At 52.5% G+C, this 18,014-nt stretch overlaps 8 protein-coding genes across 8 annotated transcripts; 3 read left to right on the forward strand and 5 right to left on the reverse strand.

Annotated features, from left to right (window-relative positions):
* Nucleotides 1–1,388: 1,388 nt before the first annotated feature.
* Nucleotides 1,389–3,458, reverse strand: BO88DRAFT_239410 (putative MFS efflux transporter). The gene has a single exon (XM_025702119.1). It carries the CDS (start codon nt 3,215–3,217, stop codon nt 1,727–1,729), a length of 1,491 nt encoding a protein of 496 aa, XP_025565517.1. The 5' UTR covers nt 3,218–3,458; the 3' UTR covers nt 1,389–1,726.
* A 223-nt stretch (nt 3,459–3,681) lies between these two features.
* BO88DRAFT_403058 (putative eukaryotic translation initiation factor eIF1a-like protein) lies at nt 3,682–4,359 on the forward strand. Its single transcript, XM_025706265.1, has one exon. It carries the CDS (start codon nt 3,924–3,926, stop codon nt 4,236–4,238), a length of 315 nt encoding a protein of 104 aa, XP_025565518.1. The 5' UTR covers nt 3,682–3,923; the 3' UTR covers nt 4,239–4,359.
* alg3 (dolichyl-P-Man:Man(5)GlcNAc(2)-PP-dolichol alpha-1,3-mannosyltransferase) lies at nt 4,280–6,024 on the reverse strand. The gene is made up of 3 exons (XM_025702120.1): nt 5,851–6,024; nt 5,240–5,763; nt 4,280–5,166 (listed from the first exon to the last, which is right to left on the reverse strand). The coding sequence occupies exons 1-3, from the start codon at nt 5,969–5,971 to the stop codon at nt 4,570–4,572; spliced, it is 1,242 nt and encodes a 413-aa protein (XP_025565519.1). The 5' UTR covers nt 5,972–6,024; the 3' UTR covers nt 4,280–4,569.
* Nucleotides 6,025–6,175: 151 nt separating this feature from the next.
* Nucleotides 6,176–7,093, reverse strand: BO88DRAFT_403060 (uncharacterized protein). The gene has a single exon (XM_025706266.1). The coding sequence runs from the start codon at nt 6,857–6,859 to the stop codon at nt 6,425–6,427; it is 435 nt and encodes a 144-aa protein (XP_025565520.1). The 5' UTR covers nt 6,860–7,093; the 3' UTR covers nt 6,176–6,424.
* A 524-nt stretch (nt 7,094–7,617) lies between these two features.
* BO88DRAFT_423552 (serine/threonine-protein phosphatase) lies at nt 7,618–8,977 on the forward strand (the record flags this gene model as incomplete). Its single annotated transcript, XM_025708656.1, has 2 exons — nt 7,618–7,634; nt 7,714–8,977. 2 exons carry the CDS (start codon nt 7,618–7,620, stop codon nt 8,975–8,977), a joined length of 1,281 nt encoding a protein of 426 aa, XP_025565521.1.
* Nucleotides 8,978–9,059: 82 nt separating this feature from the next.
* On the forward strand, nt 9,060–9,766 carry BO88DRAFT_239486 (uncharacterized protein). The gene has a single exon (XM_025702122.1). It carries the CDS (start codon nt 9,143–9,145, stop codon nt 9,560–9,562), a length of 420 nt encoding a protein of 139 aa, XP_025565522.1. The 5' UTR covers nt 9,060–9,142; the 3' UTR covers nt 9,563–9,766.
* A 204-nt stretch (nt 9,767–9,970) lies between these two features.
* On the reverse strand, nt 9,971–12,899 carry BO88DRAFT_334750 (putative C6 transcription factor (NirA); the record flags this gene model as incomplete). The annotated part of the gene is made up of 7 exons (XM_025702816.1): nt 9,971–10,467; nt 10,618–11,120; nt 11,179–11,375; nt 11,427–11,547; nt 11,601–12,561; nt 12,617–12,671; nt 12,726–12,899. The coding sequence occupies 7 exons, from the start codon at nt 12,897–12,899 to the stop codon at nt 9,971–9,973; spliced, it is 2,508 nt and encodes an 835-aa protein (XP_025565523.1).
* Nucleotides 12,900–14,034: 1,135 nt separating this feature from the next.
* Nucleotides 14,035–17,253, reverse strand: BO88DRAFT_478493 (non-ribosomal peptide synthetase; the record flags this gene model as incomplete). The annotated part of the gene is made up of 7 exons (XM_025712000.1): nt 14,035–14,215; nt 14,239–14,520; nt 14,541–14,662; nt 14,805–16,075; nt 16,124–16,236; nt 16,278–16,432; nt 16,479–17,253. The coding sequence occupies 7 exons, from the start codon at nt 17,251–17,253 to the stop codon at nt 14,135–14,137; spliced, it is 2,799 nt and encodes a 932-aa protein (XP_025565524.1). The 3' UTR covers nt 14,035–14,134.
* Nucleotides 17,254–18,014: the final 761 nt, after the last annotated feature.

Here is an 18,014-nt window from a genome sequence, read left to right on the forward strand (position 1 = left end):
AACAACAGCAGCAACAACAACAATAATAGTAGGCGTCGCGGGGCTCTTGTTGACAGTTGCAGGGAGGGGGGGGGAAAGTCCGATCGATCGCGACGACGGGATGTCAGGTCAAGTCAGCTTTCTCCAAGGCAAGCAAGGCAAGGCAAGAAAGTCCAGGGTTTAAGCCACTCGGAAAACGTGAGACAAAGTTGGGCCCGTGGCGATGAACTTGACGGCTCAGAGTTCCTAAATTCCACCTGTGGCTGAGGCCGTGTGGAATTGTGGGAAAAAAAGATAAACGGGTGTGAACTCCCAGTACCAAGTTAAGTATAGGGTTTCACTATTAAGATAAGAAGAGAAAGAGAAAGAAAAAATAGAAGAAGGTAGTAAGTCGTAAAAGTAAAAGTTAGGAAGAGGGAATAATAAACTCTGGTCAGTTCTTCATGTTATTATTTTTTCCCTAATCAATCCATTCTGTTTCCTTACCGCCCGCAATAGTCACTCCCACTCACTCTCACTCACATTCACGGTTCTTCCTCCTTCAGGCAAGCAGTCGCGGGTTCGGAATGCGATGGACTGACTGACTTAGTAACGGGATCAGGCAAAAAGTCAATCCGCACTGCTTTCCTTTCCCCATAATTGATGGACTGATCTCTGGATCGACCATCGGGGCAACGACACGGCCGGGAAGAATGATGCAATCAAAGCTATCCTTTTCTCTTCAACTAACTAGATAACTGTATCTGACTGACTGACTGGACTGGGGCTTGTTCCGCACAGGGTCAAGAGATATCAATGTATTTGCCCGATGGCCGCTATTAACTGCCGTACAGGGTCTCTGGTCCATCCATGGATGATCTGTTTCATCTTGCACGCACGGAGAATATTTGCCCAGAGGAACAACAAAAACAACCCCCAACATCAGTAACTCTTCAGCCCAGGCACGCAATTCGGGCCCAATCACCCGAGATTTCCTCGCCGGAGATGCGAGATAAACTACCGTTAAACTATAACGTCGTGTTCCCTGCCTTTTCGGCACCCTCTCCTACCACCATTTTACCGTGGTGTTGATGGAATTGGCCCGATTCTCCTTCCTCTTGTGCCGGCCTTCGGGTGTCCACTTATTGACCGTTTCCTCTCACCCTGCGTCTGCCGATAATACTAAAAAAAAAAAAAATTGTGAACTAAAAAAAAGGCAAAAAGGCACTAAACATTCTGTTTCCATGGCTGCTGCTGGGATCCTCCCCCATCAAAAGTATTGACTCCCACTTGGCATCCGAGATCTATGATCCCCTTAAACCCACAGCCACAGTACCCGTGAATGACGTCTACAAAAGGGTCGAGGTCCACCCTCCCCTCCCCTCCTCCTGTCGCCTGGATGAGGGGTTTGCTGGGGCGATTCTAGTGCCCCTTGCTCTTTTACCCACTCCCATGTCTGCACCAGGCTGCTTGCAGGTCATGTGCCGTCCGATCATCCGTCCATGGCTGCCTTACTAGCCTGGACTCCTGCGATTGGGGAGACTTATGCACCTAGAGAGACACCTGAAGAACCCGCGAAAAAGAAATTGGAAAGGCAACAGCTGAACAGCCTCAAACAACAGAAAGAACAAGAACACATTCCCGAGAAGTAGGGAGAACATACGGTATCAGAAGCGAAGGGGCATAACCACACTACAATGAACTTGTGACATCAAGCGTGACGCCGGATGACAAATTGTGACTGCACCCTGCAGGATGGCGGACCGGTTTACTCGGATCGCTTCGAGATACGAGGAAGGGACAGCCACCCCATAAGCATTACGCCGTACAATCCAATGCATATCGGATGCAAGACGTACGTGCTCACTGTTTGGGCCAGCAGACCGGTGAAGAATGGCGACACTGCTCCCCCGCTACTTCCCATGGCACTGATAATGCTCAGACTAGATGTCTGCATCGAGCGCGGCAGTAGCTTGCTGAACACTACCGTGGCGCAAGGATACACTGGTCCCAGTAGCAGACCCACTACGGCTACGGCCACGGCGTCCCCGATGATGTTGGGAATGAGCCAAGTCATGAGCTGAAAGGCAACTGACCCGAGCACCAGTAGGATGACGGATAGCTTCTCCCCGACTAGGTGGGCGGGATGCGACAGAAGAAACCGTCCAACGGTAATGCCAGCCCAGAACCCGGCACTAACGTAGCCAACCCGTGAGGGTTCCCCATGACGATAGTTGATAAGGAACGAGACAACCCAGCCGGAAATGGAGACTTCCGCCCCTTGATAGGCGAAGATAAACAGAGCCCCAAGTAGAGTGGGTCGACTCTTCAGTGCTTGCTTCAGAAGGTGTGTTCTGGCCGGCTGGGCTGGGCTGGGCGTTTGCTGAGAAGTGGTCCGATGGAGCGCCGTCAGTAATTGTGTTGGGAGTTCCTTTTCATATTTCCGGAACGCCCAAGCGGAGAACACCATGTTGATCAGCGACATGGCCAGGTTGATACTGTAGAAATAGGACCATCGGACTCCATGAGATGCCAATGCCGTCGCCACAAGCGGGCCTATGGTGCCGCCAATGCCATAAGCACCATGAAGAGCGCCCAGAGCTGCAGTGCTGTTCACAAGGTTTGCGCAAAAGACATTATTCAGGGCTAGGTTGACAGCCATGCCGAGGCCTAGCAGGAAGAAACTGGCCACGACGGCAGGGAAGGGTGGCTTGCAGACGAGGATGACATAACCAGCGGTTGTCAAGCTTGTAGCCAAAGAATAGGTCTTTGACCGGCCGAGCTTTAGCTCCAGCATCTGGGTCAAAGGGGCAGCAAGAATGAACCCCACCGCATTTGTTACAAAGATCAGCGACACGATAGCATAACCAATGTTGTAGTCTTTCTCCATGTAGGGGATGAGGGCTCCAGGAGCGCTGTCGTTCAGTCCCCCAGCGAAGTTCATCAAGCAGGCACTCAACAGCCGCCATTTTGTCATTGGCGGACTCTGTATTGCGGGAATGGAGTCCACAGCTTCCTCTCCCGGCGAAGTGGGGTGGCTTTCCAATTCCCCGGGGCTCACGGGGGTCTGCAAACCCAGTGTCTGCTGAGAGGGTACATCGGCGGTCTGTTGACTGCGTTCTCGTTGGAGACCCTCTAGTTCATGGTCCGAGGGAGCATGAGCAATCCCTTGCTTATCCTTGCGCACCACCGCTGCAGGACTCGTGATTAACGGCGGACTCTGGATGTCCACGAGAGTACCCAAGGCTGAGAACGACATTTTCAGCGGAATATCCAGTCAGTTTGGAACTCCCTAAGAGAATGAAGTACGAAAACTGGAAGGGCCCTGAGAAAGATAATTCTTTCAGGGAGCTCTGGGGATCCCCGACGTGTCGGGATCATTATTAATATCAAAGGAAGTGAATTAGTTTCAGCGGGATATCACCCCGCAAACCCCACCAGTAAGCAAACATCAAAGAGATTAGGATTCGGAAGCCAATCAGGCACATGCAAGTTTCTCGATATGATACATCCACTCCAAGTGCCGGCAGAGGTGTCCAAAACACGAGGTCAAGTGGTCTAGATGCCAGGTTTTGCCCAGACATTGTGCAGGAGACCTGACTCGCGAGCAAGGCCCTGATTTGAGGAATTCCGTAATGCGCTGTGTAGTAGCTGGCTTTAATGTCATTTTTTTAACAACTTACCACTGAACATGGGCAAGGCAGTGTAGGTAGTATACTGGTAGTAGACAAAGAAATCTAGATGGCGGGGATGGAGAGAGAAGAGAGAGCGAGACTGGCAAAGAAGCGGATGGGGACCCACACTCCCCACCGGGGATTTTCTACCGCCCGAATTTCTTCTTTCGAGAAAATCCTCCGCAGTCGACGGTTTTCGCATTTTGCTCGCGCAGTCTTCTGTCTCCAAAGTACTCAAGCAACGTCGATTCTTCATAGCCTCCCACCGAACCACTCGTGTCCACTTTCGAAATGGGTCCTCCTAGGCGCAAGGTTCTCGCTACGGCGGAAGAGACCATGTTCCCGCCGGATGAGCTGCCTCAGGGCCATCTGATCGCCCGGGCTATCAAGGCGACCGGAAACAACATCTACTCAGTGGAACTTCCCTCGAAGGAATCGGTTTTGGTGGAGCTCCCTGCCCGCTTTCGGTCGACCATCTGGATCAAGCGGGGTTCCTACGTGGTGATCGATGCCAATGCCCTTGAGGGCCGCGACAACAAGCTCAAGGGAGAGATTGTCAACATCGTCCGTGATGAGAAAGCGTGGCGCAAAGCCCCATTCTGGTGAGTGGATACTTCAATCGCGATGCCTGGGGCTACTACTGATCCCTTTGCAGGCCAAAGGAGTTCGCTAAACAAGCTGTTGTTGTCGCGGACGACTCGGACGAAGAGGATGAATCCAATGTCGGCAAGATGCCTTCTTCAGATGAGTCGGATGCTTGATTGGCATCTTTTCTGATCCTTCAGGCGTCGGGGCCTTGTCGCGTGGGCAATAGACGACTTAACAGAACAGTCTTACTTGTTCACGGCTTCTCATTTATTCCTCATGGGTACAAGACCGATCGTGATTATCGATGCACCTGTCACAGCCCGATCTCGATATCGGCTGGATGTCACTTCTATTGGATATGCTCTTTACCGCTAAGTTTCGAACGCATGGTATCAAAGGCGCTGGCGCTATTCGCAAGGACGCCGAAACTCTGGGCAGCAAGTGCGAGGACAACAACGACGGAACTGAGGTTGGTGCTGGGAAATACGTTCCAAGCCCACTCTTGCATAGCCCAGATGAGGTACAGCAAGATGGGATGAAACCCTGCGCGCCAGAGGAGGAAGGGTGTCGCCCAGGAGAGATAGGCGAAGAACTGGTAATGGAGGGACCTTGCGCACAACAAGCCAACTGCAAGAGACGACAGCATCACGGTCATGATGTAGGGCCTGGAGAGAGATATTGTGCGCTGTCGACCCGCAAGCAGATTCTGGATGAACACGGGCAAGCTAGACCCGGAGGGCCTCAGCCAGCCAGTGACGGCAAAAGCGCCTAGCAGCACAATGTGGACGGCCAGCAATGCCAGGGAAAATTTTTTGGATAAGAATAGTTCTTCGCCGACAAACCTCCAATTGACTGTCCACTTGAACATGAACTGTCTGGTTAGCTCGAACGCCCGCGAGAGATATCCTGCGGGGTTGTTTTGTAGGAACGGTATAGCAAGTAAAACCTGTAACTCAAATGTCAGACTAGTCTCCACACAACTTGCCCTGGGCCCATGCTGCAGCCTCGCGCGAACCTACCTGGATAAGGACGGCCAGAACCCCCAGTCTCACACTAGGACCAAGCGACAGACTAAGCACCGTGACAATGGCAATCGCCGGAGCCAGCAGCAACAAGGTCATCTTAATCGCGACACCAGTAGACCACACTGTGACTGCGGCCGTCCACTTCCGATTCATGAATAACAAAATGGCAACCCACATCGCCAGCGCCGCCAAGCCATCATTGAACAGACGCAGGACATAAACGCTATGTAGTCTCTTGGAAAGGACCAGCAGCGGGAGCAAGTACGGCGGAGCACCCGACTGTCTATAACAGCATAGCACAACCACCAGCGTGATCAAGTAGAGCACAGCAAACAATATCTGACCGAAGAAAATATCGCGCCCCTCATCGGTGAGATGATAGAGGAACGTATAGCTGTATACATGGCCGGCCGGATAGACAAGGGGACCAGTGGAGCCTTTGATGAGTGTGTAATCGCGCTCACCCGACAAATAGAGCGATATCTGTTGCATATATGTAGTCCAGTCAATCTCGGTATCTGCGAGTAATAGCAACGGGGCTAGGTTAGTGGCATTGCTTCAACTTGTCGCAAAACGGCGTGAACGGAGCTTAGCTTTAGCCTTACAGGGAACTTTCCAGATGATCAGCGCGCAGAGAAAAGCGTCGCCCAGGACCAGAAGCGGAGCCATCCATTTTGTGTGTCGAGGATTGAGACACAGATCGCGAATTAGGCGCATCCAGTCCATCTTGCGTGTGGTTGTTGATCCAGACTACATTCTTCTATAGCTGTAGATGTCGGGTGGCCTCTTCGTGCCGGAGAGCCAATGAGAGCTGCCCCGTTTGGGATTAGCGTTCGTGGACACACACAAGTCCGCGCGGCCGCATGTCTGCAGAACATGCGGGTTCGTTACCATAGAATTAAGGCGAATTGTACATCAATTGAGAGTTGTGTTTAATCGCGTATGCATAATCATATAGTAGACAGTAGTTGTAGGTACACTATCGATACAAAGATGGGTATATTGCTGCCATGGGTCACATTTTGTGCCCGGCCGAAAATTTCCGAAGCCAACCTCCGTCGAAGCCAACATGACTGCTTCATGGCTTATTTCATGGTTTAATCCATAATTCCTTCACGCTGTACATGCTCAAGGCCAGATTGAGCCTTAATTGAGTCCTTCCCGCTTTCCTTTAGTCCGTTACCGACCCTCCCCAACCCGTTGTGACTGTGTTGTCGTCGATGTCGACATATCTCCACTACTCGTAAAACCCAGCAATTCGCCCAAGATTCCTCGCGGCTTGGGAACTGGACACTCGTGGCCTGCCTTTGCCAATCTCTGTGCTTCTTCTTCTAATTGTAGGAACGTAGACACCTCTTCGTCGGCAGCCGGCTGCGTCTGGGCGAGCGGATTGCCATCGTGGTTGAGGAGTTCTTCGTCTTTCCGACGTCTTCTGCGGATTCTCTGAATTGGTTGCCCATCTGCCGACATTATCATCTCGGAATCGGCGAATGTGCGACGCGGGGCGGGACAGGGAAAGACATGTGGTAGGCCGACAACGACCAAGGAAGCCAGGAGCGTCCCGGCGAAGAGGGAGGACGTTGACCGTGACCGGGGATGTAGATGCGGCGGCATGTTGAATAATGGATATGAGCAATTGAGGAGTGAGGAGAGTAATTAAGCGGAGCGGAGGGTGACGGTGATAATAATGATGCGTTGACTATGCTAAGAAAATCGGTTAGTTACAGTGCAAAGGTGCAATGAAAAAGAAAGGAACAGTCAAACCTTGTAGTGACGAAAGCACAAACAATTAATGACAGGCAAGGCAGGAGGCCCAAATCACGATATGGCCTCACCAATGGATAGCGGGGGGCGCGATAGAAGGACCACCGGGGAAGCCGGGGAGGGGAGAGAAGTTATGATGGGGAGACTGGAAAGGGAACGGAACTGAGGCAGCAAATTCAGGCTACTAATTTCCCGAACTGGATGAATTCGGTCTAGTCTTGGCGATCAGATCTAATCTTATCTTTACTGCATATGATTGGCCATCAGGGACAGCGGCGAGGTGCAAACTGGAAACTGAAGGGACTCAAACCGCCTGAGCTGCCATCGCCCACCTCTCTCACCTCTGCCTCCACTCTTCTGCCCCCTCCCCTCTCTCCTCCCATCTCGCCCGTTCTCGCTCTGCTTCAGTCGAGCACTGCATTAGACGAGAAAATGAGCGTTCTGTTTTTCTGCGCTTAGCGGTTTCCTCCTTCATCCATCTTGCGCCCCTCCCCATCGGCATTGACTCAAGTGCCTCCTCCATTCTTCTGCCGTCAGGACCCACCCTCCCTGCTCCCTGCTCCAACTCAGTTGCTCATTCCGATTATCTCCTGCTGCGCTCGAGCACCATGAGCGACCTTGACCGGTATTCCCTCCCTTCGCACCCCTCTTACCCTCTCCCCCTGAGACCACGATAAGCTAACATCCCGCTTCTTTTCGCGTAGGGCGATCGCGCAATTACGCGCTTGTCGGTTGATACCCGAAGCTCAGGTCCGCGAACTTTGCTACAAGGCGCGCGAGCTCCTAATCGAAGAAGGAAATGTAGTCTCCGTCGACGCGCCCGTGACAATCTGCGGCGACATCCATGGCCAGTTCCATGACTTGATGGAACTGTTCCGCGTGGGCGGCGACGTCCCGGACACCAACTACCTATTCATGGGCGATTTCGTCGATCGCGGATTCTACTCCCTCGAATCTTTCCTCCTCCTCCTCTGCCTCAAAGTCCGATACCCCGATCGCATCACCTTGATACGTGGCAACCACGAATCGCGCCAAATCACCACCGTCTACGGCTTCTACGATGAGTGCATCCGCAAATATGGTAGCGCCAACGTCTGGCGATACTGCTGCGAGGTCTTCGATTACCTTGCGCTCGGGGCCCTCGTCTTGGGCGCCAGCTCAGAGCTCGAACCCACCGGCCCCAGCATGGATACCACCCAATCCACCATGCCGATCGATGACGAACTCGAGACCGAAATCCTCAACTCCAGAGGCGAAGTCACCATGAGCACCTATCGCCCCCGTCCACAACCCTCCTCCGACCCATCATCCATCTCCCCACCCCGCGACATCTCCGCCACATCCAACCAAGCCCCCTTTCGCTCCGGCGCAGCCGGCACAAGCGCCTCCGGCGACGCCGGTGGGAGCTACGGCAGCCGCACCGGAGCCGTGCTCTGCGTACACGGCGGCCTCTCCCCGGCCATCGACACAGTCGACAAAATCCGCCTGATTGACCGAAAACAGGAAGTGCCACACGAAGGCGCCATGTGCGACCTGCTCTGGTCCGACCCCGACGAGATCGACGGCTGGGGTCTCAGTCCCCGCGGCGCGGGGTTCCTCTTCGGCGGCGACATTGTCAAACGCTTTAACTACCGCAACGACCTATCACTAATCGCACGCGCGCATCAACTCGTCATGGAAGGTTACAAGGAGATGTTCGACGGCGGGATCGTAACAGTCTGGTCCGCCCCCAACTACTGTTACCGGTGCGGCAACGTCGCCGCTATCCTGGAACTAGGCGAAGATACAAGCAACGGTGGCACCGTCGCCAGAAGCAATGGCGACTACGGAAGGAGTAACGGGATCCTGGGATCGACCAATAAACCAGCCGTCCGCAGTCCCGGGAGACGGTATAGGGTGTTTGAGGCCGCGGCGCAGGATACCAGAGGCATGCCTGCTAAGAAGCCTGTTGCTGATTATTTCCTGTGATACCATTTGCCGTATGAACGAATGCATTTCTTTTTCATGCCCTTTATCTACATCTGTTCTACTTATGTCTCTGCGTCTGCGCCTCCTATGTATGCAATCCAGCCGTCGCCTCCCGTCCTTCCTCAATTACGCATCCTCTATCCATCTATATAGGCCGGCCTGTGCATGAACATGACTTGCTCTCTTTTTACTCCTTTTTTCGTCATCTCTTCCACTCAACTATTGTTGGTTGGCACCGCCGTTTACTGGAGACTTAACTTGATGATATTTACATGCATGCTTGCTTGCATTTTACATACAATTTTCAAGCTTTGTTTTTTTTTTCCCCTTTCTACCTACTGTTGTGACGTGTCTGTGGGTTTCCGGGCTTTGTATGTGTGTGCATCACCCATGGCTGCTAGCATTTGGGTCACGATTGCCTTTTTGTTTTTGTCTGTTTGTATCATCGTGTGTGATCGGGTTGAACGAATTCATTTGACTGAGGGTCTGTTTACACTTTACACTGGTTTAGGTAGTTCATGGGTAGGTTTGTATATTTCGGGTTTTCATGGTAGTTGGGTTTGGGCATCCGCGGTTACTACTTGATTAACCTGATGCTCTCCGGGACGAGCTAGTGAGGGGTTCTTGAGATGCAAGGAGGGGAGTAGATATTAGCGATAGGCAGGGTCAAGGCCGATCCTCTTGTGATAACATTTTCCATTATTCTGTTTGAATTGAGATCTCTAATAAATCGCCCGAAAGGGTATGGTATGGTGTCCATCTTCTTATGAACTATACAAAAAGCCTGAATTGGAAACCGAATGCCAGCATCCACGGATGATCCAGATATCCAAGAAAGGCGAGGCAGATAGCACAAGACAAACATTAGTTCAGGCACATATGCCAAACTTATCGTAACATCGTGATTATTTTTCTTTATGTTAAGGCACCGCGGGGTGCGGCTTGCGTTGCCAAGGACTGCAACAGCATTATCACCCTGGATTGTCCCAGCAATCACACGCCGCTGTAACCAGACATTCCTGGATGCTGCTCTGGATTAGCACTCCCTGGAGGGGCTCCAACCCCAAACCTCATCGTTGGGGTCGGTCGAGAGTTATTCTCGGCTCCCGATGTCTGCCCAACGTTGGCGTACTGGTTTCCGAACCTCATGTCGGGTTCTCTCCCAGTCATACCAGGGTTCCATCCTGGTACCCAATGGTCCATTCCAAAGGTCATGGCGCTCGGTTCACGAGACCACCAGTCTTGGCTCTCTTCTACAAGATTTTCCGGCCCATCAAAGGGTGTTACAGGAGACGATGTCGTGGTTGCAGGAATGTTCTGCCCAGCGGTGAATGCGCGGATCTGTTCTTCGTCCGGGGCATACCAGACCTCCTGCTGGGCCACCGGAACGGGCTGGAACTGATTATAGGCGTTGGTTACGGGCCGCAGATACGTAGGCTCAGGAAGCCGGGTAGCACCCTGCGCAAGCTGGACGTTCAATGACCGCTGCGCTGCACGCACAGCCGACACAGAAGGTGGTATTGGGGGTCCCGTTGTGTGTGAAAATCCCATGGACCCCACCGAAGTGGGCGGCGACTGCATCACAGGACCGCCATGCTCATGTGAACCTATCGGTCTCCCAGCCTGTGGATAAAGCACACTGCTTGGATCTGCAACCGGATAATGCATGGTTGGAGCTGGCGGTGATTCCTCGGAAGGCGGAGGAGATATCGCTTGATCCCATGAGCCCCAGGATCCCCATTTGGCATGTGTTTGTTCGAAGGTGGCTGTAGCCTCTGCCGGCAGTTCCACATGCCACTTGTTGGCAGAAATCTCTAGAATCCTAAGGGTGCGCCGTGCGCAGAGCCAACTCTCACCCATCTCTTCGAGATGCCGCAGGCCATGGATGACATCTCGCTGAGCATTCTTCTCTGGAAGATTGAGAAGATGTACAGTCAACGCGGTATGGGCAATGTAGACTGCAATGTTGCAGATTTGCTTAAACCCGTACGTCCGTTTGTACATCCTCAGCAACTTTGAGATTGCAGAAGCAGCCTGTGTGCACAATTTCCGGGGAGACACATGTTGGGGAAGCGGAGAATTGACTTTGGAGTATTTGAGGAAAGGTCGATAAAGGTGTATGAGAAGGAGCTGGTAAAACATACTTTTGGTCTGTCAGTGATACAGCTTAGTACGACAGCAGCCGTCGTTTTGAAACTTACTGCATTAGAAGTGCCTGAGGAAGCTGCCCCTCTTGTGGTCTGAGTTCCTTTGGTAGATCCTTTTTCCAGGCTTCAAGCCTTGTATGCAGATCGCTGAGTTTCTTGAGTTCTGCCTGCTTAGTGGTAGGTTTCTCTTTCGGAGTCGGGTCGTAGAAGAATACAAGCAGGTCGCCATTGATCTCGCATAGCCGGAAGATCTGAGAGGCAACGGCTCGGATCCGCGACGGTTGAGTGTGCTCACGACCTACTCCCGTATCCATGTATGGGGACCATAATTCAGCTTCCTCGTTAGGCAATATATCCACCTTCGGGACGCTAATGCTAGAACCCGCCAACTGGGGCTGGCGACCGAGGTAATTAGACCAGCACCTGCGAATGTTAGACTCATCAAAGATCCCCTAAGAGACTGTATGGTCACGTACTTATCGAACAGAAAGCAACCCCAGAATGTTATCCTGCGTGCATCCACTTCTTCTTCGCCCAGATCCCGGGCCCCGAGGCTGGTCGAGTCAAAGTTTAGGCCCAAATCGAAGGCCATCCGAAAGCTCATCCCGCTGTAGACCCAGCCCTTGCTCTCGCGGCCACAACCCGCCTCCCGCACCGACAGCAGAGCCAGCGCTTGTACGGTGCATAGCTTTGCGTTCGCATGTTCATCGTTCTCGAAGAATAGCCTTTTGGCCTCTTTGAAGAAATGATCGCCCGCCGTGGCAGAATTCTCTGGATCCTCCCGAGCGCCTTCCCAGGAGCTGAAATGACAACCCAGAGCTAGCATTGCATTGACGAGCAAAGTTGAGCAATACTGGCTGGGCACCCCGCGTATATAGTCCCGATAAAACAAATCCTTGGAAAGAGTCGTGAAGAACGGGTAATGCCAGGTAAAGTACATAGTCATGAGATGACTGATCAGTCTCTCATCCTGAGTAACACGGGTCCACCGTGTGACGGAATAATCACCATGGCCCTGATCCAATTCCTGGGCACCAAGAGATGATCTAAATTCATTCAGCTCCGACCCGGGAGGCAGAAAGATGAGGTTCGACGTGCCCCCAATGAACTTGCGGGAGCCGTCCAAAACAAGCTCACTCATCTTCCCTGCTAACTCCGACTCGAACTGGTCAGTCTGTGTTAGGGCCTCATCTCCGCTAGCTGCTGTGTCCTCAGGGCCCGCCGTGGAACCTCTCCCTTGGCCGAGGATCGATTGTGCGACATCTTCGAGATTATCGCAGGACCGAATCTGGCGAACCAAGTCGAATGCATCCTCCTCTTCGTAGTTCAATAAGGCTTGTATCAACGTCAACAATGTTGTGTTTTTCGTTCTCAACGCGTCGGTATCCTTCTTGTATACACCTTTCCTGCGATGGTCGGAATTCGGATCGTAGACGCCTAGGATATTGTGAGCCTCTATCTTTTGAAACCAGCATAAAAGGCAGTACTATACAGGCTGTATGATAGACAGAGGAACAGGCTGCGCAACTCGGTAGATTTCCATCGCACTAGACCACACCATCAGCTACAAAGAGCATGTACAGCGGTAGGGTCGGTCGTACCTTGGATTTCCTCCTGCGGCAGGCGATACACGCCGTACTGACACAACGTCTTTTCGATGCCGGGCCATTGTCCGATTTTGTAGCTTGAGTTCTGGTCGAAGCTTTCCCTCGAGAGCCTGTCAGGGTGGGCGTGGCGTCCATCTCTTGCGACTTCTCCGCGGAGCTGTCTTCCATCGCTGTCAGGTCCACCCAGGAGTGTTCGGAGAAAGCGTCAAAACAGGGCGAAGCATGCTTCTCGAGGGGGGAAAGAGCGGGTCGGGCTGCTGGAGAGGGAACCCAGAAGGCCCCTGCACAAAATGGGTGGAGGGGAAGCGCGGGTCGAGGGTACCGGCATAAGCTCGACAGCAAGAGAGCGAATCTGAGGTCGTGGTAGAGGCATTAGTTAGGCAAGCGCGCAGGAGCTAGGGCGGTACTATTGGCAAAGTCGCAGAAGGAGCTAGTGCAGAGGAAGGATGGGGTGTTGCGCAATCGGCAATCGGAGGATGTCAGGAAGTCGAGAGATGCATGTTGAGCGACTCACAGATCAGTTGTCAGTCAAGCCGAGATCGAACCGCAAAAAGAATTAGGCTACCCCGCGACGTGCAGGAATGGGTTGACGAAACGACCCGCAAGTGGAGGCGACGGCTTGCTCTGGATAGCAGATGGAACCGGGGAGGGGGTTTGTACGGGGTAAAGCAATGAGCATGGAATGAATGGAAATCGACGGAGGATGATAAGAGGAGATGATCTGGAGGGAATGATTGGACAATGCTGGAGGGAGGGGGAAGTAAGAAGGAAGAGATAGATAGCGAGTCTGTGCAACTGCGCGCCGGCAGCTCGACGATCTGGCCCGGTTGGTTGGATGTGCGTCGATAAGAAACGGTGGATGACTAATGCCCATTCCCAAAGTTAACCAACTAGTTAACTACTAGTAGTACTGTAGAAAGACGAATGTCAGTTGGGCATCGGTGGATATTATAACGATAATGAACCGACCATGATAGATAATTTATCGATTGATTTTCGTTCATCTTAGAGTTCTGCGCGGGAACGACTAGTAGTACTTCCCTCTGTGTGATTCATATCTGCAAGATAGTCAAGATATGCTTTCTTTTTTCTCTGTTCTGCCTATCAGACATATTCTATTGGAAGAAAGAATGGCATCCCACCATCGAAGGAATGATCTGGATCGATCGCGGTCGGCACCATCTCAAGTTGTGTCACATGGACCTCGATGCTTCATAGTCCAATTTGACCAGTTACAAGTACTTAGTTGGTTACAAAGTACCGCTGGTTGGTTATTACTGAAAGAGGTTTAGTGTATGTGCCTGATCTATGAGGACGGGCATCGGCCTAATCTACTATCTACTACGTAGCCATATGTTTCATCACTCCACGCTCTCACCATCCTACGGATAAGCTAACCGGTTTTACACATCATAGAACCCTTTCCGCTTCCAGAATGCCATGCAGCGTCTCAAGACGTCGATGGTAAACGGTTTATACTGTGCCTCAGGGCAACCGGCAAGGGCACAACAGTAATCGTGCATTCATATACCGGCGAATACTGAGCACATTCCCAGCGCGTCAGTTCTCCAAGCACTCGCTCCTGTAGAACAGGCATCAGCGGCACTAGTGAGCCTATTGACGTGCCCGACTTGACTGCCTGCTCCACCCGGTCGCTGTAATCGATCATCCGCACGGGATACCCGGCTTCGGGGAGGAGAGTAATGGTATCCTCAACGGTCAAGGACTTGGTCCGGTCCGGGGACAAAATGTGATAGGCTTGACCGAGATCCTTGTTCTCCGACGCAATCTGAAGCACCGAAAGCACACAAAGTCGATCGTGCAATATTCGAACCGCATGTCAACTATTCGCGGGAAGGTCCCCACCTTGATGCACCCGACAATCCATCGCGTGATAAAGTCATCAGGGTTACTGGCGCCAGTGACGCTATCTCAGATAATAAAGCCGGGGCGGTAGATGGCGATAGGGAGGCCCTTTTCCTGCATACGGCGCACCATCGCCTCGGCGGTCCACTGGCTCTTCCCGTACCCAAGGTCATTATTGCAAGGCAGGCAAGTGGTTTATCAGTGGACTGTCTTCGGGGATGCTTCGCGTGCCTAGAATCATGCCTGACGGACCGAAGACATCGATACTCGACATGTAATGGAACGCCTTGCGGCGACCTAGCGCTGCAGCGTTCAAGACGTTCCGTGTCCCTTCGACGTTGTCGCGGTGCTGTTCCTGGTAAGACTCGCAGAAGTTGACATTGGCCGCAACGTGAAAGATCACACTGGCCCAATCAACCAGCCAATTGAATTGCGCGGGTCCAAGCCCAAGCTGCTCGTCTCCAATGTCTCCCTCCAGGACTAAGATTTTCTGGGAGAGCTCCAAGGAGTCGGGAAACAAATTGGATCTCTCCATGGTCTTCTGCACTCTAGCAGCGGCGCTTTGACCGTTCCTAGCTCGAGCAAGGCACGCGACCTGCTTCACACCCGGCCTCTCAATGAGTCGGCGGAGGATATGCGCTCCCACGAGTCCAGTTGCACCCGTGAGGAAAACTCGTCCTTCTGCTGCCGATTCCCAGCCCAGAGCGAGTGGAATGTCATCGACAATGTCAACGTCGTTCGCCCAAATACTAGTATGATCTGGTGCATCTTCGTATCTATCTTGTCCGGGTGCCTGCCCAGCGTCAAGAAGATCACATAAACTTGAGAAGCGGGAATGCGCATGTAGCTCATCCATGGTAATCAGGCGCTCCAGTCGATGTTGTATGAGCGCTATCAGAGCCGCCGCCTGAATGGACGAGGCACCTAAGAGAAAGAAATCTTGCTCGGGCGTGGGGTGGGACATCTGAAGTAATCCCTCCCATATTTTCGCCAGAGCAGATATCGTGCCCGTGCCGTTGGTGTTGATACCTGTGCCATTAACGACGTCCCGCTTCCCTCCCGCCTCGACTTCACGTGGGCCTTGTGCATAACCGTCTAGAAGAGCCTGGCGGTCGACGTTACCATTTGCCGTCAAGGGAAAGGTCGTGACTAGTTCAAATCGCTCCGGGATCATGTAGGATGGCAGGGTGTCCTGTGCAAATCGAAGGATGGCGTCTTGACTCTGCTTATTCCCACCACTGGGGATGATATACGCGATCAAGATAGACGAGTGGAGAACCGACAAGGGTGGTCTTTGCAGGACCAGACACGATTCCAAAAGCGGGCTTGACTCCATAATCCGTGAAATTTCCTCGAGTTCGACGAGAAATCCTTGATGCTTGACCTGTGTATCGCGACGGCCGATGTAGTCCAGGAATCCTGGTTTATCCCGTCGCCACTGGCCAATGTCACCAGTACGATACAGTTCGACAATTGACCTACCAGCGACAGTCGGGCCGTCAATTATGCCTGTGCCTTTTGTGTACCGGTGTGGAATGAGTACCTGGATAAATCTTTCCTCATCCTCACAGCTCCTGTGGAGATAGCCGGCTGACTTTCCCGGTCCGCCAACACATATTTCGCCGTGGATGCCACTTTCCTCGATGAGCAAGGCTCCAGGTTATCGTCTAGCAGATAAACAATAGCTTTTCCAATTGGCTGGCCAATTCTGATGCGGTTTTTCAGACAGTCCGGCAAGGTTGCCCTGTACATGGTCGTCAGGGTAGTCCCTTCGGTAGGACCGTATCCATTCCACAGGTTTTCTGGAGGTTCCTTTTCCAGGACAGATCGCAACGCTCGTGGATTCGCCGCCTCGCCCAGCTGTTACCACATGGCGCAAACCACGGAATGCATTGGGGGCTGTCGACGCAATAACAATGAAGAGGGCCGTTGGGATGATCATCACGCTCGCTCGGGTGTCGGTCAAGAAGGCAGGAAGACGGCTTGGGTCGGTTCCGACTCCCTTCGGCAGGACCACGATAGTCCCCAGGGCTATCAGCGTGGCCCAAATTTCAAACAGACTCAAATCGAACCCAGGATTATTGAATGCGGTCACGCGATCGGTATGTGACAGCGGAGTCATGTTGTTCTCCATCGCCAAATGGAGGATGCTGCTTGTCTGGATCTGAACGGGTTTCGGCTTTCCCGTGGACCCCGATGTGAAAAGGATGTGACTGCATCCATCCTCGTTCTGGGGACAGTCTTTCTGAAAAACCAGGTGACTATCGTGGCGGAATAGCGCAGGTTCGAGGTGTTCCATCGGGTAAAGGTCGAAGCCTTGATACCTATTGGTAGACAAATCCTCAATGATCACTCGTCTGACGGCGACATCACGCAACAATTCACAGATCCGCTTCGGGGGCTGGTTAGGCTCGAGAGGGACGCATGTTGCACCGACGAGACGGACGGCCACTTGGGCTACCACTTGACTCAGGCCAGGGCTGAGGAGAATACCGACGGGCTCTTCCGCCTCAACCTTGTCTTTCAGCTGAAGCCTGTCCGCCAGACATGTGGCACGTGCTAGCAGGTGCCCATACATGAGGGCTTGGGGCCCGTCCAGCACGGCCATAGCGTCTGAATGCTGTTGAGCGTGTTGCGCCAGAACTCTCTCCATCATGGTATAGCAACCATTGTGAACTCCACCGTTCGAATTGGACTCTTGTCTTGGCGGAAAATCGGATCCAGTTCAGACTTTAGGGACGGTATCTGAACTGAGCGGCTACATGCAAATGGAGGGTTTGATAAAAAATGTATTCATTGACGGACAAATGCCCCGATGCTTGAATTTATGATTCCTTGCGGCGAACAGGAAAGCAGCAAGGCAAGTACTTATCATAAGTTTACGGCACTCTCCAAGCAACATCGCAGTTCAAAACGTACTCCGCTGAAGTATCTCGGGAATTTTACCTCCACGACAGTCCAACATCAACCTCGCGATTCCGAGGCCAACTGCCATGTCCGGAAAGGCAGTGACCCGATCGCCGTCCCATGCGTGGACGGCGGGTGGCTGAGATCATCACTGGTCGCGACAAGGTGATGTAGTCGACAAGGAGAAATTGTCATGGCAACTCGCCGGTTCCAGCAGGCGGAGGAACTTTTGACTTTCAACTCCTCATGAAGGCCGTTCTTCTGGGAATCTACTGGCCCGCGCATGCTGATCAATGAAGGTTTTACTCCACAAGAGAACAAGAAATCCGGTGCAGAGTGACAAGAAGACAGAGGCCGTCCAAAGGAGCATGGCAATCATGGATCATCGTGTTAAATCTGATCTCAGATCTGAGTCAACACATATGCATAATCTTCGTCAGATGAGTGGGTCTAGTGGCTTGATCGATATTTCATGTGGCTATAATGCTGAAAAGAGGAATCATTGATATC

Source organism: Aspergillus vadensis (genome assembly GCF_003184925.1).
Source record: "Aspergillus vadensis CBS 113365 unplaced genomic scaffold BO88scaffold_5, whole genome shotgun sequence".
In the NCBI taxonomy this organism is placed as follows: domain Eukaryota; kingdom Fungi; phylum Ascomycota; class Eurotiomycetes; order Eurotiales; family Aspergillaceae; genus Aspergillus; species Aspergillus vadensis.